Source organism: Colletes latitarsis, chromosome 2 (genome assembly GCF_051014445.1).
Source record: "Colletes latitarsis isolate SP2378_abdomen chromosome 2, iyColLati1, whole genome shotgun sequence".
Taxonomy (NCBI): Eukaryota; Metazoa; Arthropoda; class Insecta; order Hymenoptera; family Colletidae; genus Colletes; species Colletes latitarsis.
In genome coordinates, this window is record NC_135135.1 from 8,002,102 (window position 1) to 8,015,708 (window position 13,607).

The window sequence follows — 13,607 nt, forward strand, 5'->3', positions numbered from 1 at the left end:
TTGACGTTCTACAAGCGGAACTTTAAACGTTAATAACTTTTTAACGAAGCCTCAGTTAAGAAATTGATATTCTTGATTTTCGTCTTATTTTGGCCTCTAGAATCTCCCATTAAAATTTTTCTCTGTTTTACAAATAGAATTTTCTAATTATTTTCGTACGATACCGATATTGTAGAGGATGAATTTCTTTCGGCAGATGCTGGCTCAGAGACTTTGCGAGAAGGATCCTAGTAAAATAGGGCAATGGGATTCGGAGGCGATTCCAAGCCAAGTAATCAGTGGAGGTGAGACTTCGTCGGACGAGGGTGAGCCTATACCGCAGCATGCGATGCATCCGTGCCCTGTAAAAGTAACAGCAGACGCAAATATGTCTCGATCATATCATGTGCCAATCATCGAAGATCCAAAGTCTGATGTTCACATTGGGAATTCACAATTTAAGCAACAGGGACGCGAGTACGGCGGTAAAGAGAGGCAAAATCAGCCTTCATTTCCGGTGGACGATGCGAGGTCGGATGAAAGCATGCAATTATACAAGTGCCAAATTTGCACGGTGTCTATGCGTACTATGAACGAGTTACAAGTACATTGTTTTGTTGAACATAATATCGAATCGGAGTCTAGTACAAATATACATGGGGATAGGGGTGTGGACAAGTGTAGAGAGAAAGAGAATACTCAGAAGAAAGTTGCGGACGAGTCTGTAATAAAGGAAGATCACAATAGACAAAAAGTTGAAGACACATAGTGCCAAAATGATACAGTGAACCAGGAAATCAGCGGTGAAGTTGTTCGAATGAATTCGTTGCCGTGCCGATAAAATAGTTATAGTAAATATATGCCATCACGTTTCGAAGGAAAGCTGCCCCGAATCGAGGATATTTTTCAACGCTCGTTGTTGCCAATCGAGAATTGTAATAATCTTCCAAGTATTAAAAAGGTAATTATAACAAACTTCGTTAAATAAAGTTGTGCGTTACGACGATGTACAGCAAATGTTGGTAGCAATAAGGGTTTGCTACTTTTATTATATAAATCTGATTTATTTAATATTTTAGTTTGTGCATTTACTGACCAGTAAATCTCGTGCACATCGAAAAAAAAAGAACTTTATAAAATTAAATCATCGAAACAGTGACACTTGACGTCTTGAACATATTTTTTAAATAACTACAACTTTATTGTAAAAAGGGAATCAGAATTCTATTTTTTTTTTAACAATATGTTTAACTGTTTTTTCAATTTCACCCGGTAATGTTTAATAAAAGGTTGCCCTTTGATTTAGTTTTAATGTCATGAAAATTTATAATGTTAAGTTCAAAAATCAGTCTTCCCTATTATATAAAATCTGTTCCTTTGGTTCTGTTTTTAGTGTTGTTTTGTATTTAGTCTTTCCAATAGACATAAGGTTACCAGTAAATTTTGTTTAAAATGTCATTGCTACAAAAATGGCGGTTTCTTCCTTGTTCTTCCTGTAAAGAAACACAACAGACCAACCACAAAGAAAGTATGATTTTTAAATTCAGCATAATGTGTACTACAATGCAACAATAATAAAAATGTATATATCGATTTATACCAGTAAAGCATACAAAATATAGAGTAGATAATATTTAAAACTAGTAAATACTAGAATACGCAATGCGTTTCTCTATTTAAATTTAATTAATTTCTTTTTTAATTTTGTTGAATCTCATTTTTCTTTTTTTTTCCTGTTTTATTGTTAATCAATATCGTTACTAAAGAATCACAGAAAAGGAATTTCCGTCTTCGTACGCGTTCTTCACATTGTTATAGCGTTCAATGCAATAGATATTTAATTGTTGTTCGTATTGTTTAAAAATACATAATGACAATGTATATTTGATATCACCGAATTCTCGCTTCCGATTGTTGTTGTACCTCAAAGCCAGTGTTGAAAGTTCGAATTTAAAACTTGTTAAGCTTTCCTTCGAAAATTGATGGAATGTAACTTATAAGAGCATAGTTCTCATACGTAGTAAAAATATGATATTTATATACAATAGTCTTGTATCAGCATGAGGTGCAATGGACTGGCATGTGATTCTGTATTTAAAGTGCAACTGTTGCGTTCAACATTGAAGAGTATTCTAACATTAAAAATTAATATTATATCTTAATTATTGGTACATGAAGTATACACGAAACACACGCACACGTACACACATACACGCAAACATTGAGCGAGAGAGGGGTGAGTCAGCTGAAACTAAAATTATAAATATCCCTGTTGGTTTTGGTGGTACGAAAAAATTCACCTTGAATTATTAAAGAGTGCAACCTTGAAAAAAATGATTTTTTTACGTACTGTATGTTGTTGCTTCGAATCGATCATTTTCTTCTTCGAACCTCGGATCACCAAAAGCAACAAGTACATTTACAATTTTAATCTCAGATAACTCATCCTGTATATACTTGTATGATATTAGTATGAGCAATTACGAGAATCATTGTTGACATAAGAGAAGATGTGTTTGTATATATTTATGTGTAATATAATGAAACCATGTTAGTCTTTATTATAATTTTAAGTGATCCATAATGGGGAACAGAATCGGTTATTCGGTCATTATTGTACATTTTGTTAATTTCAATGTATCATCTTTGTGCCCTGCAATCCTCCTATTCGTCTTTCTGGGATACGTATGTATTTCAACTCTTCAAAAACAGAGTTAGATAAGATTTGGCAACTTTCTTCGTAAATGAAATTACTGCAAATTGGTGGAAATAATTTCGTATCGATGGGAAAAAAAAGAAATGTACAAATACCGATAATTCAAAATTCCATCTTCAATTTGTATAAACAACCATACAAACGCCCTGATGCAAACAAAAATATTTTATAACTTTGTGTACCAGTGCCAACGAAAAGTTCTGTCAGCTTATATGTATCAATATTGTTGTAAGTTAAAACAAAAAAAAAAAAATAAGTTCAGCGATAGAAGTAGAACTTAACAAACAACTGAGGTTTGTTGTATACATATTTTTGCTAATTTCATAAATTCTGAGGATAAGATAAACGAATAGCGAATAAAATCGTAGCGGTAATGAAAATCATTATTCAAATAATATTTTGCTAACTATTAAATACGATTATTTCCTAACTCTGTTAACGATTGGTATGAAACATTATACTTTCTAGTAAATTTAAGCGAACTCGACCGATAAGATCAACGATCGTTATCGACAAGCTGGATAACCGATTTCCTGATCTTGCTTAAAACAGTTAAGGAGCAACATACCTTCCACGAGAGACAGCTATTCTATCTTATAATTATCTATCTAGTATACAGCACCCAGTTTTTAACATCTCATTCAAGCACGACATGTCTTTCCTACTGCATAATCAGATTTGAATTATCATAATTTGTACCTAGATGTGCTTGAGACAGAGTAGTAGACGAATAGACCGCACAATCGTATACATTTGAGGTCCAGTTGAAGTGATTGTCGCCAAACAATATCAATGTAGTATAATTTAATATAGCATTTGGTGTATATTCATTCTAATGCTATCGACTCGGATTACAAAAAAAACCATGTATGAATTTCCAAAGCGTGCACGTGTGTATGTCCATAATGGCCAAGCCAACGATGTTTGTATTTTGGAAGAAACGACGAGACAAGCAAACAGAAAAAAAAATAACTTTTGCATTGAAATTAATATTTGATAAGGTATATTAGAAGGGAAAAAAAAAGAATTCCACGGAAGAAGAATATTTTGGAACGTAGCTAAAGCCAAATTTCGTACGGTGTAATATTTATCTCTTTGCTATCTTGTATGTGATTACCAAGGTAGTTCTTTCAGATTATGATTCTGGATATATTTTCGAAACGATTGTTTTTTCTAGAAGTATCGCATACTTTCACGAGCATACATAACAAACCATCATTTACATATCAAATCAATTGATTTAGATTAAGGGACAATGAATACGATCACTTTTCATCATTTGTATCCTACAGTAGAGAACAAACAATTCGATATAAAATAAATTTATATTATATTGAAAAGCCAACTTAATTTTATCTAAGGCGTTGCAGGTGTATTGAACGTCGTTGTTCGATCGAAAATATTTTTTTATAACTTACACAGATGTTCGGTTAAACCGCAAATAGAAAGTTTTTACGAACAATTAAATATATGATATTAAAGTTCATTTATATATTATACGTTCATTAGAACTGATAATCGAAGAAATCGTGTAAATGTTATTTTAAAGTTGAATAGGATATAAAATTAACAGAGAAGAAACTATAAACAAATTTTAAAGTACTTGATACGAGCAAAGCATTTATCATCTAAAATAACTCATATTCTACGAGAACTATTAAGTCGTAAAATGAAAGAAATTCTTTGTTACAATCGACACTTTCTTACTTTAAAGATATCTACTTATAAATAACGAATATGCTACTTTACACAATCTGTAATTTTTCAAGAATTTCTGTATAAGATGACCATACAATTATCTTCCATTAGTATTCTAAGTATCGATCCATAGATCTTCATCGACCAGTGAATTCAGAAATTTCTTTAAAAGTATTTTACATACGTAATTATACATTGTTATTTAAATGTTTAGATACTTCAGCCTTTTAAGCGCGAAGAAGCCAAATTCTATTGTCTTCCATTTTCACGAAAATTTCAAGACTCCCAACATTTTCAGGATTTTTGAAATGAAAATATATATCTCGTTAATTGAGAATATTTGTATTAGGTGTTTTAAAATATAAAATCGCACTCCTAAACGAAAGTACCTAATATTACACAGAGAGCTTTATATCGTTTAACTAATTTTAACGAGTCAATTTAACAAACGATATTTGTTATTTCTTTTAAAGCACAAACGATCTTAAAGTTTAAAATAATGTGTAAGAAAGAGAATCGATGCTGCGTAATATTCTCTTTAAATTTCATACTTTTTCGACCAAAGAGAAAAAAAAGACGAGTTATTATAGATGATAAATTGTTTTGCCTTGCATATTATCGTATTGAAAAATTCTGTAAGAAGTTGGCTTGGCTCCTTCCAAACTCAGTATTAGAAATCTTAAGGACAAGCAGGATTAAAGTCACGATGCGTGAATTATTTTTAATCGAACTGTTTTACATGAAAATACTTCCAAAATTATCAGCTTTTGTCATCTTGTTTAAGTTGAATTTCTGAAACGGCCCCTACCTTTTTACTGTTTTATAATAAATATTGACGGTAAGGCAAACAGTTGGCAGGTTGGTATTTTACATATATTATAAACGATGTAGGCCATTAAAATTGTATAAATAATTTTCTGAGCGCGTAATCTAAATTGTGCTCGTATACCGTTCTATCGTATGCTTTTGTAATCAGTTGCTAGATTATTAAAATATTTCGGGTTTGAGAAGTTAATTGATGAGAAAAAAAAAAAGAAACAAAGGGTACTTTAACAGAAACCAATCGAGCGTCTGCTCGTAAATATCAAATAATGGGACCGGAGTAAGATTTTATAAAATGTACACAGAAACGTAAGAACATTGGCTTTTATGAAGTGTGAGAATGCCAACACTTTGCTAGTGTCACTGTCACTTTTCTTCCTGATTCTGTGACTCTGTTGAACTACTGATGAAAATGTAATTTATTTATTGTAAATAAAAAACATATATTGCTTAAAATGTTTTATATTACATGATCTGCATTGATAGATAATCGACGAAATTTTGGTGAACAATGTGAGAAGAAAAAAAAAAATAATCGATTTAAAAGTTTATAAAGAGCTATGAAATATATTTGGATTAATATTGTTATAATTTTCTAAGGTAATATTGCAAGCATAAAAGTACAATTTTATGAATAATGTGGGATGGGAATAAATATTTAATTTGCAATAACATTGTGTATTTTTTTATTAAAAAATATGACCTTTACATTAAACGTTAATATATACATAATACTAAAACATTCTTCAAAGTTGCAGCATCTTCTTTGTTTACATCCTTAATTTTATAACATTTGCTTACATATTACCGGGCATCAAATACAACAACTAAGAACCATTATTAAGGAAAATAAATAGTTCGTTGATCTTATTCAGTATGCATAGACGATTAGGTATTTTATTAGCTAAACTTTATTAATAAAAGGATACGTCTCTTGGTACGTTTCTTGTACATAATTCTGTATCCACACTCCCTACATCGAATTGGATCCCTGGGACGTATTTCATTGTCGTGATGACATTCTACGAGTATAGAAATTTTTTGTTTATTATCAACATTTTTCTAATTTAACACAACACGTATAACGTTTGTATTTTCATATGTATACTATATGTATATACAGGGTGTACGGCCACCCCTGGGAAAAATTTTAATGGGGGATTCTAGAGGCCAAAATAAGGCGAAAATCAAGAATACCAATTTGTTGATGAAAGCTTCGTTAAACAGTTATTAACGTTTAAAGTTCCAACCGTAATAAATTTTTTTCTTGAAAATGCGTAAGATTTCGGGGGTATGGCTATTGACCAAAAATGATTGTAATTGACTCCCGCAACCGAAAATAATTTTTCCAAAACGATTTGAAATTTTTTTTTTTCCGTCGAAAAATTTCACACCTCGAATTTTTTTCTAGAAAGTGGGTAAGATTTTGAGGGTATGTCTATTTACCAAAAATGATTATAATTGACCCCAGCAATCAAAAATAATTTTTTTAGAACGATTTGAAATTTTTTTTTTCGCCGAAAAATTTAGGCAGCTACCCCCTTATCGATTTTTCTTAAAAATTCGTTTCTCATTTTTAATAAATTTGTTTGACGCTGTACAGAAATTTTGTCTAATACTTTTTTATAGGTACCCATGAGCTCTACTTCAGAAAAAAGTTTCATTGAAATATATTCACAATTGTAGGAGTTATGGCTGTTTGAAAATTGGACCATTTTTATGTGGTTTTTCTCATTTTGCGGGGTCAAGGAACAACTTTTCGAATATTTTTATAATTGCTACATATTCTACACTAAAATACGCGGCGTTTGGCTTTTTGAACATTAAAATCGTCCAATCCGTTCAGAAGTTATGACGTTTTAAAGATTCGCATGAAAATTCGGGCAGACATTTCTGGCCAAAAATTATATTTTCGGTAAGGAATTTTTTTCTCGAATCTGAGTAGGATTTCGGGGGTATGTCTGTTGACCAAAAATGCTTGCAAGTGACCCCTGCAACTAAAAATAATTTTTCCAAGACGATTCGAAAGTCTTTTTTTTTCACCCAAAACTTTCAGCACTTAATCGAATTTTTTTCTCGAAAGTGAGTAGGATTTCGGAAGTATGTGTATTCACCAAAAATGATTGTAATTGACCCCCGCAACCGAAAATAATTTTTCCAAAACGATTTGAAATTTTTGAATTTAATTGTTAATAACTTTTTAACGAAGCCTCCACCAACAAATTGGTATTCTTGATTTTCGTCTTAGTTTGGCCTCTAGAATCCCCCATTAAAATTTTTCCCAGGGGTGGCCAAACACCCTGTATATGGTTTGTAAATATAATTATTGCATTTTACTCTATACTTATTATTATTTCCGGTAAATAAGAAACACTGTCTCCTTTTTCGGCTTTCTGTTTTATTATTTTTCGCGTGTAAAATGGATCTGAACGGACTCAGATGCAACTGTCAAAGCATTAATCATTAATATTATACTGGTAACATTTAAATATAAATATATATTATTACTGGGTCAAAATGATCTAATTCTGATTGTACAAGGTTTAAATTAACACATGGATTAGAAATAATCAAGGGTAGTTACTAAGAGTAAAAAAATTGATAAGAAATATCAATTTTAAATCAACTATATTTAACGCCTGAAAACAATGTATCCAGCACCTTCAGGAGCCATTTATTCTTTTTATGCGAATAGAAAGCCACAAACTTCTGTACCAACCAAGATGCCTGCTCAAAAAATACAGAATCTTGGTTGGTACTAGAATTGGTAACTTTCTATACACTTAGAAACAATTAAAAGACCCTAGTAGTGACTGAGATGCATTCTTCTCAAAATGCACCAACTATAGTTGGACTATACTTCTGAAAATATAAATCAAAATTAACCTGTTAGAAGAGATCTATCATAAATTTCTTTCTTAATTATGGATATGTTAAATCCTGGGAATATCAATCATGTCACATTATATTTAATTATACAAAAAGTTATTGCATTACAAATTATAGAACTGAATATCTAAAAAACAATTAATTTGTGGCTCTGTGTTTATTTAAACTTTTCTATTTTGTTATGTAACTGGGATAATACTTACATTTTTAAAAACACAATTACATACAAATCTCTGAAAATATAACACAGACAAAAATATTTTTGCATCACACTAGAAACACTAGAAACGTATTATGCACTGCCTTCATAAAAAAAATTCTTTTCTTGCGTACAACACTATTTCGAAATTTTTGTATGAATCAAATTATCTTTATAAAAATAAAGGTAAATTTAATTTGGTGTTACTTGCACAGTATTGTAATATTCAAAGTTACTTAAAACATATAATTAGCAATTTACGAAACTGCGTCGTCATGAAGCTTAAAAGACGGATTTATATTATTCGTTGACGTATCATTTAAAAACATTTATAACAAATTAAATTATAATAAATTTGACAATGTAATATCTACACATTTTCGTTAACGATATTGTCATTTTATAACGTTTTGTTTTGACGGAAGATTTCATGTTTATGTATACAAAGAAGGAAAAAGTGAGGTTAAAAGTGGCTATCTGCAATTTTAATCATACCTCCGCAAATATACACCATAGCTTGTTTTGGGGTTGAGTCTGATTTACTAGATTCCATTTTTAAGTGAATTCTCGTATGTTATCGCACAATATTTTAAATGAACATCAAATAACTATTTATGTATCACCTGAACACGTGCAAACTTGATAATGTCGTATTGACGATCAAGTTAGTGTCCATACAAAATGACACAACTAGTCAAATGAATGTTTCGAGCTTTTGATTATTGACCGAGTTTTATATACTACTTTATCAACAAATTATCCAAGATAATTTAATCATACCATAATACGATAATATTTATTAATATTACTCCTAACAAATTGTTAATATTTTTAAATTCTTTTATGGATTTTCGAAATTCTTCTACATCTTATAAACGCATAAAATAACTAACTTTTGCATTTATCTATGGTTTTTTCGACTGTTACCTCATGAAAGTAATAAAGAGTTGTATTGAAATAATATTTTGTTTTTTGTTCAAAGTAACTGATTCCGGATTTATAAATATTAGTTACTGGACTTTTGAAATATACACACAATACAATTAAATGAAAAATAATTATCGCTATCATTGCATGGTTATCTTCAAGCATTTATTGTAAAATAAATTAATTTATTGTAATAAATTACTTTTAATAAACTCACTTTTAGACTAGTGAGGTGTTTTATTCGAGGTTTTGATGTACACTATAATTCTGCATTATAAAAAATACACATATGTTATTGTGCAACAAAATGGCGACCAAAAAATCGGAAAAAAATTACCTCGAGAGAGAAAAAACATGAATCATAATATTCTTAGCTGTAAACCAAACAAGTTTGTCCTGACATATTTTTTCGTATCGCAAAAAAATAACGAAGATATTAAGATATGTATATGCATATATGATTTCAACATATAATAAAGAAATTTCATTAATATTACAAAGCAAGAATACATATGATATCACATTATCGAAAAGAAAATGGAAATTATTTAATAAATAGTTTAGACATATTATGCTTAAAATTCTATTCACAAAACATTTATCATTGAAATATGCATAAGAAATAATCATAACCACTTATAGAATGACAATGCATTCGATATTAGCGTGATGGCTTCAATAATGTATACATTAACATTTCGAAAGTACATATTCAAAATCGAAGTTTCTAAAAACTTTTAACTATTTACATATGTAACAAGTTTTCTAAGAATTCATGCAGAATGTAAAAGACTGTTTCAAATTTCAAGTACGTTACGATCTTTTCGTTGGAGTTCCGGCAAGTCGGGAATTTTCTACGCAACAAACAGCATCCGGAAAAACATATGTCACTATGTAATATATCATTCTGCGCCTCTCCAAGTGAAATATTATTGACTTTAAAATGTTGTCGCAAAGGCAGTCGTGTTAAGAAGTGGCTCCAATTAGTTTCTTGCAAAAGATACGTTGATTGTAAAGAAATCGCGAGGAAAATGAACGACTATTGTGACACTCGCAAATTTCAACGCTTCCCCGTGAGCGCGCTACGAAAGAGAAACGAGGAACCAAGAAAGTCTCCCCAGCAACAGAATTCGATAAGTCAAACGATGGCCGATAGGGGCGCCAACGTCGTAAATGCAGCTAACAACTTTGGGCCAATAGCAGTGCTTGGCAACGAACGGCGGGATGAAACGGGCCAGTCGATTGGTCGGGCAATCGCCAAGGGAGCCACGGTGGGACAACGGATAAACAGATTTCAAAGTTTCGAAGTGCTCGCAGCGGAAGAACACACAGAGAGAGAGAGTTAATGCCCGCGTACGCACGTTTCCTACGAATCCTCGTTTCGGGTCCTTGGATCGCGAATATTAATAATTTTAGATCAAGCGAATCCGTTTGTCGATAAATATTAAACGTTTTACAGGAAATGTCATGCGGTAATAACAGTGACAAGTGAAAGACGAGAAAATACCGAGCGTTGTTTTTCTTCCCTCCGCCGAACAGTGGCTTTTGTTTACGAAGAGGAGGGGTGACTTCCACGATCGGCGAGGATTCTCGAACAGATGCTGCCCGCGAGGCAGTTTCCCGCGCGACGCACGTGAGCGTAGCGAGTGGGGCGATACGAGAGGCATGGACGAAACTCGTGACTTAAACTCTGAAGACAGATGTGATGCGTAGAAAGTGGTTGAAACGTCAACGCGGGAAAACGTGCACGAACAGTTACGATTTTGTTTACGTTGGTGAATTGGAAGAAAGGAAACTAATTATGCTGCTTATCAGGACGCGTTTGATCGAGTGTAAGAAGAGGTAGTTCGATTGGTATTTGTCAACAGATTATTCTCCGATAGAAACATGGAGATAGACGAGATGGAGAGCATAAATATTGGCGAAACGCCTCACAGTACAATAAATGCAAGCAATCGTAGTTCTCACGACAGTGTAGATAGTGGTTACTTCGCCCTTACTCCTCATTCTGGCGCGTACACGCCGGTAATCTCGGGATGCAGGTCCAGGGTGTCTTGTATATCGTCGAAAAGGCATCACCGTGTCAGGTTGGATCCTCTTCAGTCGGAACGAGCCCACCGGCATCGATCGAAATTAAATCATATGTTAAATGCATCCGAATCCGATTACTTCGTATCCGAGTGTTCGGAACTCGAAAGTTTGCTCGAAGACAAGTCGAGTTTCGGCGGCAATCATAAGAGTCTGTCCCTCGAGCATTCGAGCGCCGAATTAATTAATCAAAGCACGGAATGCCGAGAATGTAATGCCGGTTATCGGGGTAGAACACGTCGAAGTTTGAGGACGACGGTCCCCATTACGCCAGCTTCGACGAAGTTGCAACTTCTTTCGCCACCACCATCGCCGGCGGTGCCTTCTTCTTCGTTTGTCGCCTCCGAACCTATCGAAGACGATGTAGAAATGAAGCTAGTCATCGTGCCACAGAGCACACCCGAGATAACCAATGCACTTAAACGCAAACCGCCGCTCCAACCGCCTCCACGTATCGTTATTTCACCAGCCTGTAGAAAAGCTAGTCCTGCAATCAGTTCAGCAGATAACCGGAAATTAAGCCAGCTCTCTATCACGGATCTTGCTGCCATTGCAGAGATCAAGCCAAAGAGGCTGGACTTCAGTCAAAATGCCTTTCCTTTAGCGTGCCATCGTACCAGAGCTAATCCAGATTACACGGGTAAAGAAACCGTGGACATGTTAGCCCTATTCGGCGACAAGAGCAACAACTGGTGTATAGTTTCCAAAATCCTATCCTACCTCGGACCTCAGGATCTGTGTTCTGTCAGTATGGTGTCCAAAACGTGGAGGAGGATCTGCTTGAACGACTTCAGGGCCAATACTAGAAGACTGACCCACGTAATACTCAGACAGAATGCTAAAGAAAACTTGAAACTAATCAAAAAGTCAAAGATAGAAGGAGATATTCAGTCCAGTCCTAAGAGTAGATATGCCAGAAAGGGCTACTTATTGCAGGTTCAGAACCTTCTCCAAGAACCCAGAAAGCAACGGCAACCAAGCAGCCCGCCTGTTTCCCCCAGTAAAGTAAAATTCCACTCCTTCGTTAAGGTAAGCGACATCAGAAATTTCTATCTTTTAAATTGTATAGAGCATGAACTTTTGTATCACTATTGATTTTTAATGTATTTTCTAATATCTTATATTGGATGCAAAGATAGAGAGGAAGCAGAAGTCGTTTTGATCCAATTGATCTGTATATTTAATAATATTAATTCACAGAAATGAAATTAGATTAGTTAGGCATCGATTTCATTGACCTTATTGTCTCTTTGGCGAACGTGAGAAAATGTTCGACGAGTTAATCTGACCGGTGCGAAGGTACGCGTTCAAACGGTACACAAAGTTTCTCGCAGGGGATCGTATTTGATACCAGTAAAGAAAGTAATTTATGTTACACACCACTGGGAATCATGTTCCCCGCTGTTATCGTGCCGCGGCAGACACTCGAGCGGTGCAGCCAAATTCCCATGTTCAGTACCTCATTGTCGGTACCAAAGTCGTACAGTTACATTTTTATTATCGAAAAATGTATTTCCTGTTGTCCGTTTGCAATTATAATTTTGTAACATTTGTCTATATTAAAACGTGGTCGTTGCTTGGTAATCTTGAATATACCGCTCTCGACGATCCAGACGCAACTAACTACATTGTGGTTTGCGGTTTGAAAACGTAGTAGTTAATATTCCTCGCGGTAGTAAGGGAATAGAGTGAAACAAAAATATTTGTACCCTGAACGTGGTTTCTCTTTAATTGACTAATAATGATCTACGCTTCGGTGCTCGTTTCATAAACGAGGAGATTGTGTAGGTGTGCAAAAAAGATATTCGATATGAAATATAGCAATGCTTCTCAACCATTTTAAATCATGATAACTTTACTTGATATTATACAAAGTAATCCTCTCCCAAATTTTGATTACATAATACTGTTGACCGGATTTATATCTTCTTTAAAATTTTATGTCTATGTCGGTACATTCTGTTCCTGAAAATTTACTGAGTATGTAAAAAAATAACGCAAAGCTTGTTTTTAATTTTTAAGATTCAGGGGTGATGACGAAAGTCGCGACCCACAGGTTGAGAGACACTAGATCCTAGTATGGCATATCTAAACCTATAATTAGGTTGCTGATTTTTTTCTCTCATTAGGTATCGGTGCCTATAGTTTTTATGGGCAGAAACGCGGAGAATAATTAGGCAGTGGTAATCGTCTACGACCCGATAGCTCACGATTTCTTTCAACAGTTACGCGTTTGTATATGTTTCGCCCCCCTTTTCCTCTCTGAGGCATAATTTGCACAGAGCCGAA

The 13,607-nt window shown here is 33.6% G+C and overlaps 3 protein-coding genes across 5 annotated transcripts in view; 2 read left to right on the forward strand and 1 right to left on the reverse strand.

The window, feature by feature from the left end:
• The window catches only part of LOC143348511 (uncharacterized), a 50,288-nt gene extending 44,401 nt beyond the window's left edge, over positions 1 to 5,887 (forward strand). For all 3 annotated transcript variants that reach the window (XM_076778795.1, XM_076778804.1, XM_076778813.1), the window contains exon 8: positions 197 to 5,887. In XM_076778795.1, the coding sequence (XP_076634910.1) occupies positions 197 to 748 (552 nt within the window). In that variant the 3' untranslated portion in view covers positions 749 to 5,887. The remainder of the gene's footprint in view (positions 1 to 196) is intronic.
• On the reverse strand, positions 5,885 to 8,988 carry Rpb12 (DNA-directed RNA polymerases I, II, and III subunit Rpb12). Its single transcript, XM_076779792.1, has 3 exons — positions 8,799 to 8,988; positions 6,145 to 6,237; positions 5,885 to 6,042 (listed from the first exon to the last, which is right to left on the reverse strand). The coding sequence occupies exons 1-3, from the start codon at positions 8,854 to 8,856 to the stop codon at positions 6,020 to 6,022; spliced, it is 174 nt and encodes a 57-aa protein (XP_076635907.1). The 5' UTR covers positions 8,857 to 8,988; the 3' UTR covers positions 5,885 to 6,019.
• A 1,684-nt stretch (positions 8,989 to 10,672) lies between these two features.
• The window catches only part of LOC143348811 (uncharacterized), a 69,218-nt gene continuing 66,283 nt past the window's right edge, over positions 10,673 to 13,607 (forward strand). Inside the window, exon 1 of the mRNA XM_076779436.1 lies at positions 10,673 to 12,347. Within this exon, the coding sequence (XP_076635551.1) occupies positions 11,118 to 12,347 (1,230 nt within the window). The 5' untranslated portion in view covers positions 10,673 to 11,117. The remainder of the gene's footprint in view (positions 12,348 to 13,607) is intronic.